This window comes from Sciurus carolinensis, chromosome 2, assembly GCF_902686445.1.
Source record: "Sciurus carolinensis chromosome 2, mSciCar1.2, whole genome shotgun sequence".
NCBI lineage: Eukaryota > Metazoa > Chordata > Mammalia > Rodentia > Sciuridae > Sciurus > Sciurus carolinensis.
This window is the reverse complement of record NC_062214.1, coordinates 110,464,183-110,478,094: the sequence shown is the minus strand read 5'-3', so window position 1 is coordinate 110,478,094 and position 13,912 is coordinate 110,464,183. Positions and strand designations below refer to the sequence as shown.

Below are 13,912 nucleotides of genomic sequence, written 5' to 3'. Positions count from 1 at the left end.
GAATAGAATGAATATCTCTAAACAGAACCAAATATATATAGTAATATATACATGTGCATGCATGTAGAAACATATATACATACATACTAGAATTTATAATATAATAAAGATGCTGATTATAAAATAAACAAAATCATTAGTTTTCTTACAACTCGGAACAAGAGAAAACAAGATCTCATACACAAGAGCAATGAAAAATAAAATAAGCAAAACTGAGAATAAATAAGGAAATTTATAGAGATTATGTAGAAAGCTATAAAACTCTTAAGGAATATAAAACAACTTGACAAATGGATAGACATATCTTACACTCGAATGGGAAAATAAAACTATCGATTCTTTCTAAATTAAGTCATAAATTCAGTACAATAACCAATCAAACTTCCAACTAAAAGTTTTTGGAAAACTTAATCAAAAGTTTCTAAAGTTTATGCAGAAGAATAAAAATGAAATATATTCAGTGAACTTGTAAAATGGATATAATTAAGGAGAAAAAACTAATTCTGTCTCTAAATGCATTTTAAAGTAACAGTATATGAAACTTAGGGAGTCCAGAAACAAATCCATGCGCATATAGGAAATTTACATATAAAATGATGGCATTTCAAATTAGTAGAGGAAAGATGTATTACATAAGTGTGCTAGAAAAAATAACCATAACACTCCTTCCTTTTGGATTGTGAAGGACTTTCCCCAGGATCTAACTACTTTCCTTTGAAGTGTAAATGCCCCTGTGAAAGCTCAGGCCCAAGGCTAGAGATTTACAGAAGGCCTTGTAAGAGAAGCCAGTCTCCCTTTTGTAAACACACTTCCCGCTTGAAAACCCTTACACACAATCATATTTCTTTCTTTGAAACCTTGTGCACAACTATGTATCATTTTAGACTAGAAATTTTGTGACTCTAGATAACCTATAAATGTTGTGAAAAACTAGTAAGGGGCACTCAGAATTTGGAGTGCTGCTCTCCCCTGGGCCAGCACGCATAAAAGAAAGTTTGGTTTCTTCCACTTTTGCCTTTTGCCTTTTGCGGTTTCTTGTTTGATTGCGACATTACCACTTTCTGATATAATCCCAGCAGCTCAGGAGCCTGAGGCAGGAGGATCGGAAGTTCAAAGACAGCCTCAGCAACTTAGCAAGACCCTAAGCAACTTAGTGAGACACTGTCTCTAATTGAAAAATAAAAAGGGCTGGGGATGTGACTCAGTGGTTAAGTGCCCCTGGGTTCAATGCCTAGTACCAAAAAAAAAAAAAAAAGCAATGTGCATGGTAAAACAAAGGACTAATTATAAAACACATTTTTACAAAAGTGTTTGTCAAACTTATGATGAAGGGTTAATTTTCCCAATAAATAAAAATATCTGTCCAATAAATACTAAAGCTGGGCAAGGTGGCTCACACCTGTAATCCCAGTAACTCATTAGGTTGAGACAGGAGAATCACAACCTTAGCAACTTAGTGAGACCCTGCCTCAAAAAACAAAACAAATAAAATAAATACTAAATATTAAAAACTAAAAAAAGAAGAAATAAAATAACAAATAAAAATCAAACAACTGGAAAAAGATGCAGTTCATTAATAGTAGTAGTATTATTTCAGCAGTTCTCAAACTTTGCTTAGTATCTGAATCACCTGGAGACCTTTAAAAAATATTGATGCCTGGCTCCCAGAAACTCTAATGTAATTGGTAGGGTGTATGTCTGAGGCATTGGGATTTTAAAAAGTTCTGCTGATGATCCTAATGTTCAACTAAGTTTAGGAATAAATGGATTATGCAATAATCCTATAAATTTATTACAAATAATTAAAGGAGTCTAAATAAAAACATCAAAGATGTCATTTTTCACCAGGCATCATAGCACACACCTGTTATCCCAGCAACTCAGGAGGCTTGAAGCAGGAGAATCCCAAGTTTGAAGTCAGCCTCAGCAATTTTAGCAAGGCCCTAAGCAACTCCATGAATCCCTCAGCAACTTACAAGACCAAGTCTGAAAATAAAAAATAAAAAGGACAGGGGATTTAGTTCAGTGGTAAAGTGCCCCTGAATTAAAAAAAAAAAAAAAAGTCATTTTTCATTATCAGATTGGCAAGGAAAGATAAAAGTTTGGTAAGTCTTAGTGATGCTGAGGGTGTGAGATAGAGTCAGCAAAACAATGCTAGGATGTAAATGAAGCAAAATTTTGGGGAGGGCAATTTGGCAATCTTATTAATATGTAAAACTTACATGGCCTTTAACCCAGTAATTCTATTTCTAGGAATTAATTATACATAAACTTTATTACAAATCCTCAAAAGGGTTCAGTTTAGGGCAAATCAGCAGAGATGCTTCATTGGAGAAGTCTAGAGTCTGCAGAAAAGTGATGAGGATCTGTCTCAGACACAAACAACAGCCCTGGGAGTTTTCTGGGTTATTTGGAAGGAAATCTTGAATTCTCTGCCAACTTGACCAGGAGTAAAGAGGAATCATTGTAATTAGGATATTATTGACATGTTACTTGAACTTTTTAAAAATATATATATATTTAGTTATAGATGGACCTTCATTTTATTCATTTATATGCTGTGCTGAGAATCGAACCCAGTGCCTCACACATGCTCCATGGTACTGGGATTCAAACCCAGGGCTTCACACCTACCTGCTAGCCATGTTCCCTACCACTGAGCTATACCCCCAGCCCATTATTCTTGTAACTTTTGATGTTTGTTTTTGTTTGTCAGTTTGGCTTAGACTATGGTTTAGAAGTTACTGATGAAAAGAGGTGTCAATCATCCCCCATCCCTAATATATCCACTGACCTTGGGCATCTCTGAAGGGAGCAGGAGAGCACTCTCCCTTAGGAATCTAATTGCATCCATAAAGTTACAAAGGGACAGAGAAGCCTCCTGGGAAAAAGGCTTGAATCCTTTGGGGATTCAAGTTATTACAATGTATATGATATACTAAAGACGCCCTGGGGAAACTCACTGAGGTCAGATGCAAGGACAATGGAGGTCCCAGAGAGGAAATGTGCCAATAACGGCAAGGGAAAATTGGACCACTGTTCTGAACTTAACATTAGGGCTTAGTTTCTCAGAAGCTACAGCACAGGGATAATGCTGAAACTCCTTCATGTTTATTCATCTTGCTACTGAGTATCTATTTGCCAGGCAGAACTGGGCCCCTGCGTGTGTGGAATGAGAAACCTGCATCATTATCAAGTGATACTCAGTGTCTGGTTGATTTGTAAAGAAAAGATGTTTATTTTTGCTCACAGTTCTGAAGGCTGGGAAGTTAGATCCCACGGTTGCATCTTGGTGAGGTTTCTTGGTGACCAATCTAGTTCCAGGAGAATGAAAGCCACCCACTCCCTGGAAAACTGCATTAATAGCTCTCAATGACCTAATCACCTCCTAAAGGCCCCAACACCTCTCAACATTGTCACATGGAGGGCCAAATCTTAACATGAGTTTTGATGGAGATAAACCATACTCAAACTATAGCATGTGGTAAACAAGTCACTTTGCTTGGCGACTCTCCTCACTGAGGTCTTAGGGCAAATCAGCAGAGATGCTTCATTGGAGAAGTCTAGAGTCTGCAGAAAAGTGATGAGGATCTGTCTCAGACACGAACAACAGTCCTGGGAGTTTTCTGGGCTATTTGGAAGGAAATCTTGAATTCTCTGCCAACTTGGCCAGGAGGAAAGAGGAATCATTGTAATATGGATATTATTGACATGTTACTTGAACTTTTTAAAAAAATATATATTTTTAGTTATAGATGGACCTTTATTTTATTCATTTATATGCTGTGCTGAGAATTGAACCCAGTGCCTCACACATGCTAGACAAGTGCTCTACCACTGATCTAAAACCCCAGCCCATCCTGGGCTTTTGAATAATATTCATATATAGAAATTGAAAGTCTAGTGATAAAATGGTATATTATATAGTCATTTAAATTTTTAAAATTTTTAATGGTAGAGGAGAACAGTAACTATTTACTGTGAGTAGAAAGAATATTTTACAAATTTAATTTTGCATATATAAACATATGTATGTAAAACCAAAATTGATTTCTATGAATATATGTACCTAGAAAAAAAGACTAGGGGCTGGGGAGATAGCTCAGTCGGTAGAATGCTTGCCTTGTAAGCACAAGGCCCTGGGTTTGATCCCCAGCACCCGCCCCCCCCAAAAAAAAAAGAAAAAAAGACTAGAAGGAAATAAAATTAAGGGTTCAAGTGGTTATATCTAAATGATGAGATTATTGGGAAGGATTATTTTCTTTATTAAGAAAATACATTTTTCTGATGCCTACTCTGAAAATATATTGCATATTATTTACAGACAGAAAAACAATATTTTTAACAAAGAAATTATTTTATGTTAAGTAAATAAAGCAAAAAATGCACATTTAGAGATGGAGAAAGAAAACTTACATTTTTCTCACGCCTGCTATTTATAGGTGTCAACTTTGTAAAAAGTATATAAGCAGCTGTAATCTCAAATACTTGGGCCGCTAGAGCAGGAGGATTGCATGTTTGAGGCCAACCTCAGGAATTTAGTGAGACCTTATCTCAAAACAAAAATAGAAATGACTGGGGATGTCACTCAGTGCTTGCTTAGCAGGTATGAGGTCCTGAGTTTGATCCACAGTAACACACACATGCACGCTCAAGTGCGTGCACACACACATGAATAGACAAACACACCTACAATAGTCATATTCTCTCATGCCCATCCTCTGAGAGTAGCAGGAGGCATTGTTCCTAGGATGGAGCCAGGCAGGTCCGCCCAGGGAAGGAATTCCTTCTCAAATGCTGGGAGGCCCTCTCTTCTCCTACCAAGCAGCTGGCTTCCTGTCCACCATCTGGGTCCTGCTCTTTTCCCAAATAAAGTATCTACCTAGTGGGCAAGGCAGGGGCAAAACCAGTGCTGGAGTCCAGGACAGTGGGGCCTTGAAATGATCTAATATGGAAACCAACTTCAGGTATGAAAAGGGCCATCAAGTCCAGAAAAGGATTAGACTGATGTTGTGTCATACCTGATGGTGGAAATAGGGCCTTTGTGGGTGGGTAGATTGACCTCACTGTATGAAAGACCTTAGTCACTTGGGAAGCAGCAAGCTTCTGTTCTTGGAATTATGCAAGGGTACCAGTCTGGGAGATAGAGAAGAGAATACTATGCTGAGCAAGGAGTTGCCCTAGAATCCAGATAATCTGATTCAGCTTTTAGATTCTGTTTCTCTCTATCCTGCCATGCCCTAAATCTAGGGAACAACTTGCTAATCCCTTCAGCTGCTTGAAGCTCCTGTGAGAGGCCTTCTGGAAGCCAGGTCAACCTGACTTGTTGCCTAACATGATGGAGATGTCACTGGGCAGTGAACAAAGGAGGGACAGGGTCAGTCTGGCCTGGAGGGGGAGATATTTGGAGAAGACAGGCCTTTGGGCCCCAATAAGTCAAGATTAGTAGGTGGCCATTCTTAGACTCAGGTGTGAAACTCATCTCTTGGGGCAACTTTGATGGAAACATGGAACATTTTGTCCTTCATGCTCTCACAGGTGGCTGACACACCCTCACAAATAACACAAATGATATTTAGGGAGCACCTGCAGTGCGGAGGTGGAGGACTCCAAAAAACACAAACCAAAGCTGCCACTCACAAAAATTTACAACAAAATTCACAGACTGAGAGAGATGAGACCCACACCAACAAAGGCAGAGGAAAGAACAGGAGATTTGGAGACAGAGATACCTCTCAGGGCTCTGGTATTTTCTAACTGGACAGCATCAAGTAATTATTTTATTTCTCTGAGACTTAATTTTCCCAACTGCAAAATGATATTAATGGTATCTATTTCAAAGGATTGTTGTAAAGATACACACACACACACACACACACACACACACCCTTAATTATATGACTGGCATGCAGAGTTTGACCTTATAAAAAATCTTAATAAATTGTAGCTATTGCCATTTTTTGTTTTGTTTTGTTTTTTGGATTTTTTGTTTGTTTGTTTTACTACCGGATGAATAAATGGGGAAAAACTAACTGTAGATGAATGTGTGAACCAAAGAACCTAAAGGTCAGTGGGGGCTGGGGAGGTCAGGGAAAGCTTTGTTCATTGGTGATGACATCTGAATGTCTACTAAATGCTAGAAACTATGCTAGAAGTTCTGAGTATCAAAATTAACATGGTACCTGCTCATATATAACTTCCAGGAAAGCAGTTTTCTTTTTTGTGTACTGGGGATTGAAACCAGTACCACTGAGCCCCAGCCCCAACCCTTTTTATGTTTTATTCTGAGACAGGGTCTTGCTAAGTTGCTTAGGGTCTTGCTAAATTGCTGAGGTTGGCTTCGAACCTGCAATTCTCCTGCCTCAACCTCCCAAATTGCTGGGATTATAGGCGTGTGCCTGTCGTTTAGTAAAGTAGATTTAATATATGATGAACAAATAAATACAAACAATGTATCTTTCTCAGCTGAATAATCCTACCAAAGAGAAGAGCAGAGCGCTGTGAAAGACAATAACACAGGTGAGTTGATTCCCCTGCCATTTTTAAGAACTGAGGCACAGTAAGAAATGGCAAGGTGAGAAGTGTCTGGGAAGGTGGGTCACAGGTGACCTTGACAACATGGAAAAGATCAGACTTTTTATTTTAAGGGATGCCATTGAAGGGTATTAAGCAGAGAAGTGATGTGAATAAGATCACTTTGATGGTTTGGTGGGACAAGACTGAAGGTCGGAAGAGAGCCAGAGTGACTTGGGTGGGAAATAAATGGTCACTTTGACCAGGGTAAGAGAAGTGATGAGATGAGAGAGGTTTTTCCAGGAAAACACCTTCATGGGGTAGCGATGGCCTGGGGGACAGGGAGGTAACACAGAGGATAACACAGGGGTGGTCCTGAAGGCAAGTCTGTCAGGTACCAAAATGGAGGCAGATGGAGCAACTGGAGGAGTTAAGCCCTGAGCTGGTCTTGAAATGGGAATGAGGTTCTGAGAGGCAACAGAGGGACAGGAAGAAGAGCACTCTAGGAGGGGAAGCAGCAGAATTGAGAGGAGGCAGGAATGGGCTTGCCTCCTGCTACGTAGGTGGCACAGAGTAGGGTGAGCCCTGCCAAGAGGGAAGGGTGTGCGGAGTGGGCCACAGGGTGTGAACCAGGAGGGTGGGGGCTAGGGTGAGGCCTCTGGAGCTGGTGTAGGTGTCCACCTTGATGTCAGAGATAGTGGGAAGTTGTTAACTTCTTAGGCCAGCAGTCAGTCAGTCAAGTGTCCACCTATCATGCAACCAGGTCTGTGTCAGGGGATGGAAAGTCGCAAGCAAGCAGTCACAGAGCCTGTGCTTCCTGAAAATATTTCCTGACCACCTACTCTGATCTCAGAAAGATGACAGTGTGGAATGTGGATAGAAGGAGTCTCTTGGCTGCCAGGTCACCCCTTTCTCATGGTTTGATTCCATTCTTATTGGCTCTTCCTTCTTAGTCCCCTCTGATGTCCCTTTGGAGAGCACAGACCTCTGCGCCTTCTCTTTTGTCCATTTGCTCTGTCTCCTGAGAGCACATTCAGCCCTGTGGCTTTAAAAGCCCTCTGTGTTCTGCCTTGTGTATTCACCACTATCTCCTCAGTTTCAGACTTGCATTCCCAACTGCCCACTTGATGTTTCCACTTGGATATTTAAAGTATCTAAGACAGGGACGGAGGTATAAGTCAGTGGTAGACACTTCCTTGCCTAGCACATGTGAGACTCTGAGTTTGATCCCCAGTACCATGAAAATAAATAAATAAAAATAAATAAAATGTCCCAAAACTTCCAGTCCCTTTTACCATAACCCATTTCTACCCTAGTGTTCCCCAGTTGAGTAAGGGGGTACCTCCCAGTTATAAAGGCAAAAACCTAGGAGGCATCTATGATTTCTCATTCCATTTTAAACCTATTCATAAATCCTGTAAATCCTTCCAGAAAATTCCAGAATCTGTTCATTTCTACCCTCCATTACTACCACCCCTGCTCAAGCCACCACCATTTCTCTTGGGCTACAACAAAAACCTCCTCAGTGTCTGCTGTTTCTCCTGTGTCCCCCATGCTCCATTCTCCATAGACCAGTCAGTGATCTGTGTAGAACACACACAGACAAAGTGGAATCTCAGGTTGAAACTCTCCAGTGGTTCCCATGGTCTTCAGAACAGTCAAAACTACTTTTCGTAGCCTCTGGTCCATCATAAGGCCTTGATCTCATCTTTGACTATTGACTTCTCCCTCTCTTACCCTGCCCTCTGCTCCCCAGACACCTGGTTTTCTCCATTTCTAGAACCTACCAACCTTGTACTCACCTTAGGTACTTTGTATTTAGAATTTACTCTCTGGGCACTTAAATCTTAGTTCAAAGTTACTACCTATCTGATGTTCCCTCTCTACTGTCAGTCACTATCACATATTTTGTTTTTGATATTAAAAAGAGTTCTATTATTTACTTATTGTCTTCCTCCCCCATTAGAGTGTAGATTTCATGAAGTCTGATCTCGTCTGACCTGCTCAGTGCTGTCACGCAGTCTTAGAACAATACTGGGTGCATATTTGTTCAGTGAATGAAAAAATGTTTCAGATGTGCTTCCTGGTCTTCTCCAGAGAATGTGGCAACATGCAGGAAGAGTTACCTAAGAATACAGGACCGGAAGTGGTAACTCGGAGGAGTGAGGCCAGCTAATCTGAGGAGCTGTTTGCTGCAGTACTACTAGATGGCTATACACTGCCCAGTAATGGGAGCCTCTGACTGATCCTGGAAAGAGAAAGGACACATCCACAGATGATCCTGGAGGGAAACTTTGAGGCCAAAATGGAGGACTGATGAGAAACTGTTTGAAAATTATGGGGTCATTCCCTCAAAAACTGACATGTAAATAATGGAGGACTCCACCATCTCTGAATGTCACACATCCTCCTATCTTCCATCACACCCATTCATGCACACACTCCTTCCAGCAGAGCTGACTGTGACTCTTGTAACTTAGATATTTTACAATGGTCTTAGAGATTGACCAACTGACCAGCCTCTGAGAAATTCCATGAAAATTTACAAAAATAAAGCACTCATAAAAACTCAGCTCACCAGAACACCTAATAAATTATGGCACATGCATGCACAGAATGGGATATTATCTAGTCACTGAAATGAGAGTTATGAAGTTTAGGCTGCAAACTAGAAAATATCTGTAATTTAAGATTAAAAAATCTCCTTGGCATTGATATGTATAAATATTATAAAGACAGCTATATAGATACTGTCTTAAGGAGAAGAAGGTCCAAAAGGAATAGTTATATTGGGCTAATAGTATTATGGCAGATTTGCTCTTTGTGTTTTTCAAACATTTTTATAAATTACTTTTACAGATAATAAAATGAAACTACTAGAGACTAGAATATTGGTTCCCAAAATATTGGAAGGGTGTGAGAGAAATGAAATGGAGAGAGGATGGTTAATTGGTACCAGGATACAGTCGGATAGGAGGAATAAAAGAACTTCTAATGTTATGTAGCACAGTAGGGTAACTGTGGTTAACAACAATTAATGGGATACTTCAAAAATGCCTAGTAGAGGATTTTGCTCACATGAACAAATGATAAATGTCTGTGGTGACAGATTTACTAATTACCATGTATTGAAATATCACACCCCATGATAATACAATTATCATGTTAACTAAAAATAAAAATGTATTTTTAAAAAAAACTATTAAAATTAAATTTATAGATATAAAGTTAAATTAATACTAGATATAATTGTATTTTTTTATTAGGTAATAGTGTTACTATGATTAAATATCAAAATTATATATGAAACATTAAAATGTCTTTCTGTGGTTGTCTATGTCCCGACTATGAAGACTTTCTGTTCTCCAGTTTCTTTCTGTTATCAGATGGTAATTCTTAAAGGTGTTCTGTTCTCCAGAGCCTTCTGGGGAGAAGGTAAAAGACAAGAGGGCCCCGGGCACCGCTCATTCCTACTCTCCAACAGGCATGGAGATGATGGAGTATAAGGTAAGAAATACTAATGACAGTGGTCCAAACTGCTCCAACTTCACATGCTCCAGCACTATGCAAAGCATGTTATCAACTCCTCACATCATTATTTCCCCATAGATAAAGAAACTGAAGATTGAAGAGGATTAAGGAAGTGGTCTGAGGAAACAGAGCTGACAAGTGACACAGCAAGAGCCCCAACCTCATCTGCTTCCAAAGCCCTCACTCTTAACCATTCTAATGAGGACAACACTTTTCCAAATATTAAACCATTGTATCTCAATTGCTGCTGCCAGTACTCAGCGGCCAGCCCTAAGTGTGAATCGGGAGGTTTGGAGGCCTGTGCAGGTGAGGACAGGCCCTTGACTTCTTTAGCAAGGCAACAGGGAGAGAGCCTGTCCCAATTCCCACCTCCCCTTCAGCACATTAGGAGCAGGCCTGGCTGAGGAGACGCAGAGCCTTCTGGGGAGAAGGTAACATGGAGAGGAAGAAAAGAAAGTCCTGCCTGGTATCTGGTTCTTTGCGGGGAGAGGTGTTCTTTGGGAAGGGTGGGCCTGAGAAGTTGAGAGAAACACTGGGGGCTCTAGACTACACATTTGTCTCTGAGAAGGGTGACCAGAAGAGGCCCCACACCTCCATGGAGCAATCAGCCTGGTTAAGGGGTGGAGTGGTATCCCCAGGAGGGTCAGATCATCCCCTGAGTGGCTCTGTTACCTAGCAATGCTCAGGATGAACTAACTGCCAAATCAGGGCCAAAATTGAAAGAGGCAGACACCAGAGGGGCCCTCAGAGGTGAGGGGGCCATGATCACTGCTCCCTGTGAGTGAGGCCTGGCCCAGCAGAAGGAAGTGAGGCTCATCCCTGAAGAACTCAGCCAGAGGGACACAGGCATGCTGGCCACTCCCCAGATCTCTGGGAGCCTAGGAGGAGGAGCTGGAAGAGGCAGATCTGGTGCAACTGATGGTTATCTAAAGATGCTGTTTGGTTTTTGTAGCCTACTAAATTTATCAGATGGTAATTCTTAAAGGTGTTCTCTTCACAGGTAGGTGGGGTTTGTGAGGAAAGCCAAGTCAGTCTGCTATTCCTCTGAGTTGCATGTGACTATATGTATGACCTTGCTGTGCACCTGTTATGTGCCAGACACTCTGCTGGGTCCTTCATATGCATGGTGTTATCCACTCTTCTCAGCAAGAGAAGTCGTAAGAGAAAAATCTGCCATCTCAGATTGCCCATTAAGACTGTTTGTGACCTTGGGAAATTCCTTAACCTCTCTGAGTCTCAGTTTCTTTACCAAATACAGACATTAATCCCTGCCTAGCAGAGTATCAGGCACTTAGAACGCATTTAATTAAAAAGTCACCACTGTCATCAAAGTCTTCTGAGCACAGAGAGAGGTACAGACAGGTAGGTGATGGGGAGGAGGTGAAGAGGCTCCTCTGGGGAAGAAAGGAGTGATAGAAAAACACAACCTCTTGATTGTGGCAATGCAAGATATTCAGAGTCAGAAAAGTGGGGGTCAAGTTTAAGGGGCCAAGAGCCCTCCCTTAGGAACACAGACATACCTGAGAGCAACCAGGGGCTATAGGTAGTAAAGGCAGGAGGTGGGGAGCTTCCAGGTGCTGTGGATCTTCACTCTCATTGAAACATCTTCCTGACCTGCTGTCTTCTTCATCTTCTTGTGGGCTCTGTGGGACAAACGCATTAGTTCCCAGGCCAGGTCGGCCTGCCAAGGCCTGGAGAGTCACTCCAGCCATGTCTACTTCTCTGGGGCTTGGACAGGCTGTGTAGAGTGGGGACTACTCCTTAACAGCAAGGCGTCCTCATGGTGGGAATTTGAAGGGAGTTTTGTAAGAAAGTGAAAGTGATGCCATCAGGATCCTCCTGAAGACAAGCCAGATGAATTATTAAGGAGGTGAAGAGAGTCAGACTCAGCTAAGGAGTCCCACATCTCTGGGAATACTTCAGATGACCTGGCTTACTTAGGTAGAGAAAAAATTCTCATGCTGCACAGAGGGTAATCAGGGAGCTAGAATTGAGCTCGCAGAGGCAGCGCAAGGTCAAGGGAGGTACACATTTTAGGGCTGGGATCCAGGCTCAGTCATAGGTTCTGACTGCTCACAGGCTATTTTTAAATGTGTGAAACTCAATATATCAGTGGGGAGGGAAGAGCAGGAGGGCTGGGGGTGAAGGGCTGAGGCCTGCAGGCCTGTCCCCTGAAGGAAACTCTTTCCTGGGAAGTGAAATCATTCGGCTCTGGCTTGACACCCCAGACTTCAATTTTGAGCCCTGAAAATAAATACCGGGCCTGTGTTCAGAACTAATGATGGAGGCCCTGGGCCAGAATAGAATTTGATAATTTACTCTGCCTCTCATTTCAGCCCTTTCTTTGGTTTGATGGATGCATCTTAAAGGGAATATATCATACTGTGTTAAAAACAAAAAACACAAAAATAAAAAGCAAATCCCACAAAAATAAAAACAAAATAAATCCCTCTTTGTGTTCTGCTTAAAACTGTTTTTAAAACTACATTCAAAAATGAGTATTTTTCTGACTGAATTATCAGGCATCTTCTCTAGCTGGGAACCTCCCCCTCATCCCCGATGCCCAATTCCAAGCTTCTCTTTTCTGAGGCAGCAGCTGCCCAGTAGACTGTCCCTGGCCTACACAGCCCATCAGAAACCAAGCAACAACCAGACCAAAGCCAGACTGACCAGTGTCATGTGTTTGGGTAGTTGATGTTTTTTAAAGCACACACCTGGTCCCCTTACAAATGAAAACCAGTTTGGGAGTGAACAGAATAGTTGCCAGGTCTCCTACCAACGTGGCTTTAGTAGCTCACAAAGCACACTCATGTATGTTTTCCATTTCTTAGGGGCCTCGTTTTTGGAGCTCTTCATTAGAAGCCAGTACTGGCCAATAAGGAAGCTGTTCATGTGGTCAGTGTGTGAAGGTCAGATGTGGATATATTTTACTTTTTATTTTGCCACAAGTGGGAGAAGAAGGTTTAAAATGGAAGAAAAAAAAGCTCTATGGATGAAGGTATCTAATGTGCAAGGGTCTTTGAAACCAGGCTTCCAATAAGTCAGAGAAAGTCATATGTAAGATTCAGAAAACATGATTCTTTGGGACTGTGAGGGGGAGACCCAGATGAGACAGGCATTAGCTGGAGATGAGTGACTTAAATACCCAATCTAAATCTTATCCTGATTGTAGGTTTAAAATAAACATAGAGCCAGATGTGGTGGTGCATGCTTATAATCCTAGCTACTCTGGAGGCTGAGGCAGGAGGATTTGAAAGTTTGAGGTCAGCCTCAGCAACTTATCAAGACTGTCTCAAAATAAAAACTTAAAAGGCTGAAGATGTAGCTCAGTGGTAGAGCACCCTTGAGTTCAATCCTCAGTACCACACAAAATTAATTAATAAAATAATAAAAATAAGTAAATAAAATAAGCATGGATATTAGAATGGGGGTAGCTTAAGATTTCTTTTGGTAAATATTTTTGGGGCTTAATCAAGGCAAAAGGAAACCCAGGCATGGCCATCCAGAGCTCTCTGCCTGTGCAGGGCAACTAGAAGCGGGGCTCTGTTCCTCATGGTTCTGCCCACCCCACCCATGCAGGTGAGACTGGCACTGGTTCTGGGCAGCTGACCAGTGAAATTCTTGGTCACAGACCTGACAATGGGTAGTGGGCAAAGCTGAGGGCCCAGGATGAAGAGTAGAAGAAGGAGTAGGGGTAGTGGGTAGAGAGTTACACGGTGAAGACAACTGTGCCTGGTTGTGGGACTGGGAAGGGAGGAGCCAAGGTGTCTGTCCTCCCCCTGACTCCTGGGACTCCTTCCTTTTTGGCCTCCAAGAGCCTCTCATGGTTTGGGTCACATCTCCCCACTGGTTCATACTCCAGGGCTGC

At 41.6% G+C, this 13,912-nt stretch overlaps 1 protein-coding gene across 1 annotated transcript in view; it reads right to left on the bottom strand.

Annotated features, from left to right (window-relative positions):
• Pla2g4e (phospholipase A2 group IVE) overlaps nt 1-11,764 on the bottom strand; it is a 66,596-nt gene extending 54,832 nt beyond the window's left edge. The window contains exon 1 of the mRNA XM_047542389.1: nt 11,565-11,764. Within this exon, the coding sequence (XP_047398345.1) occupies nt 11,565-11,756 (192 nt within the window). The 5' untranslated portion in view covers nt 11,757-11,764. The remainder of the gene's footprint in view (nt 1-11,564) is intronic.
• Between the last annotated feature and the right edge of the window lie 2,148 nt (nt 11,765-13,912).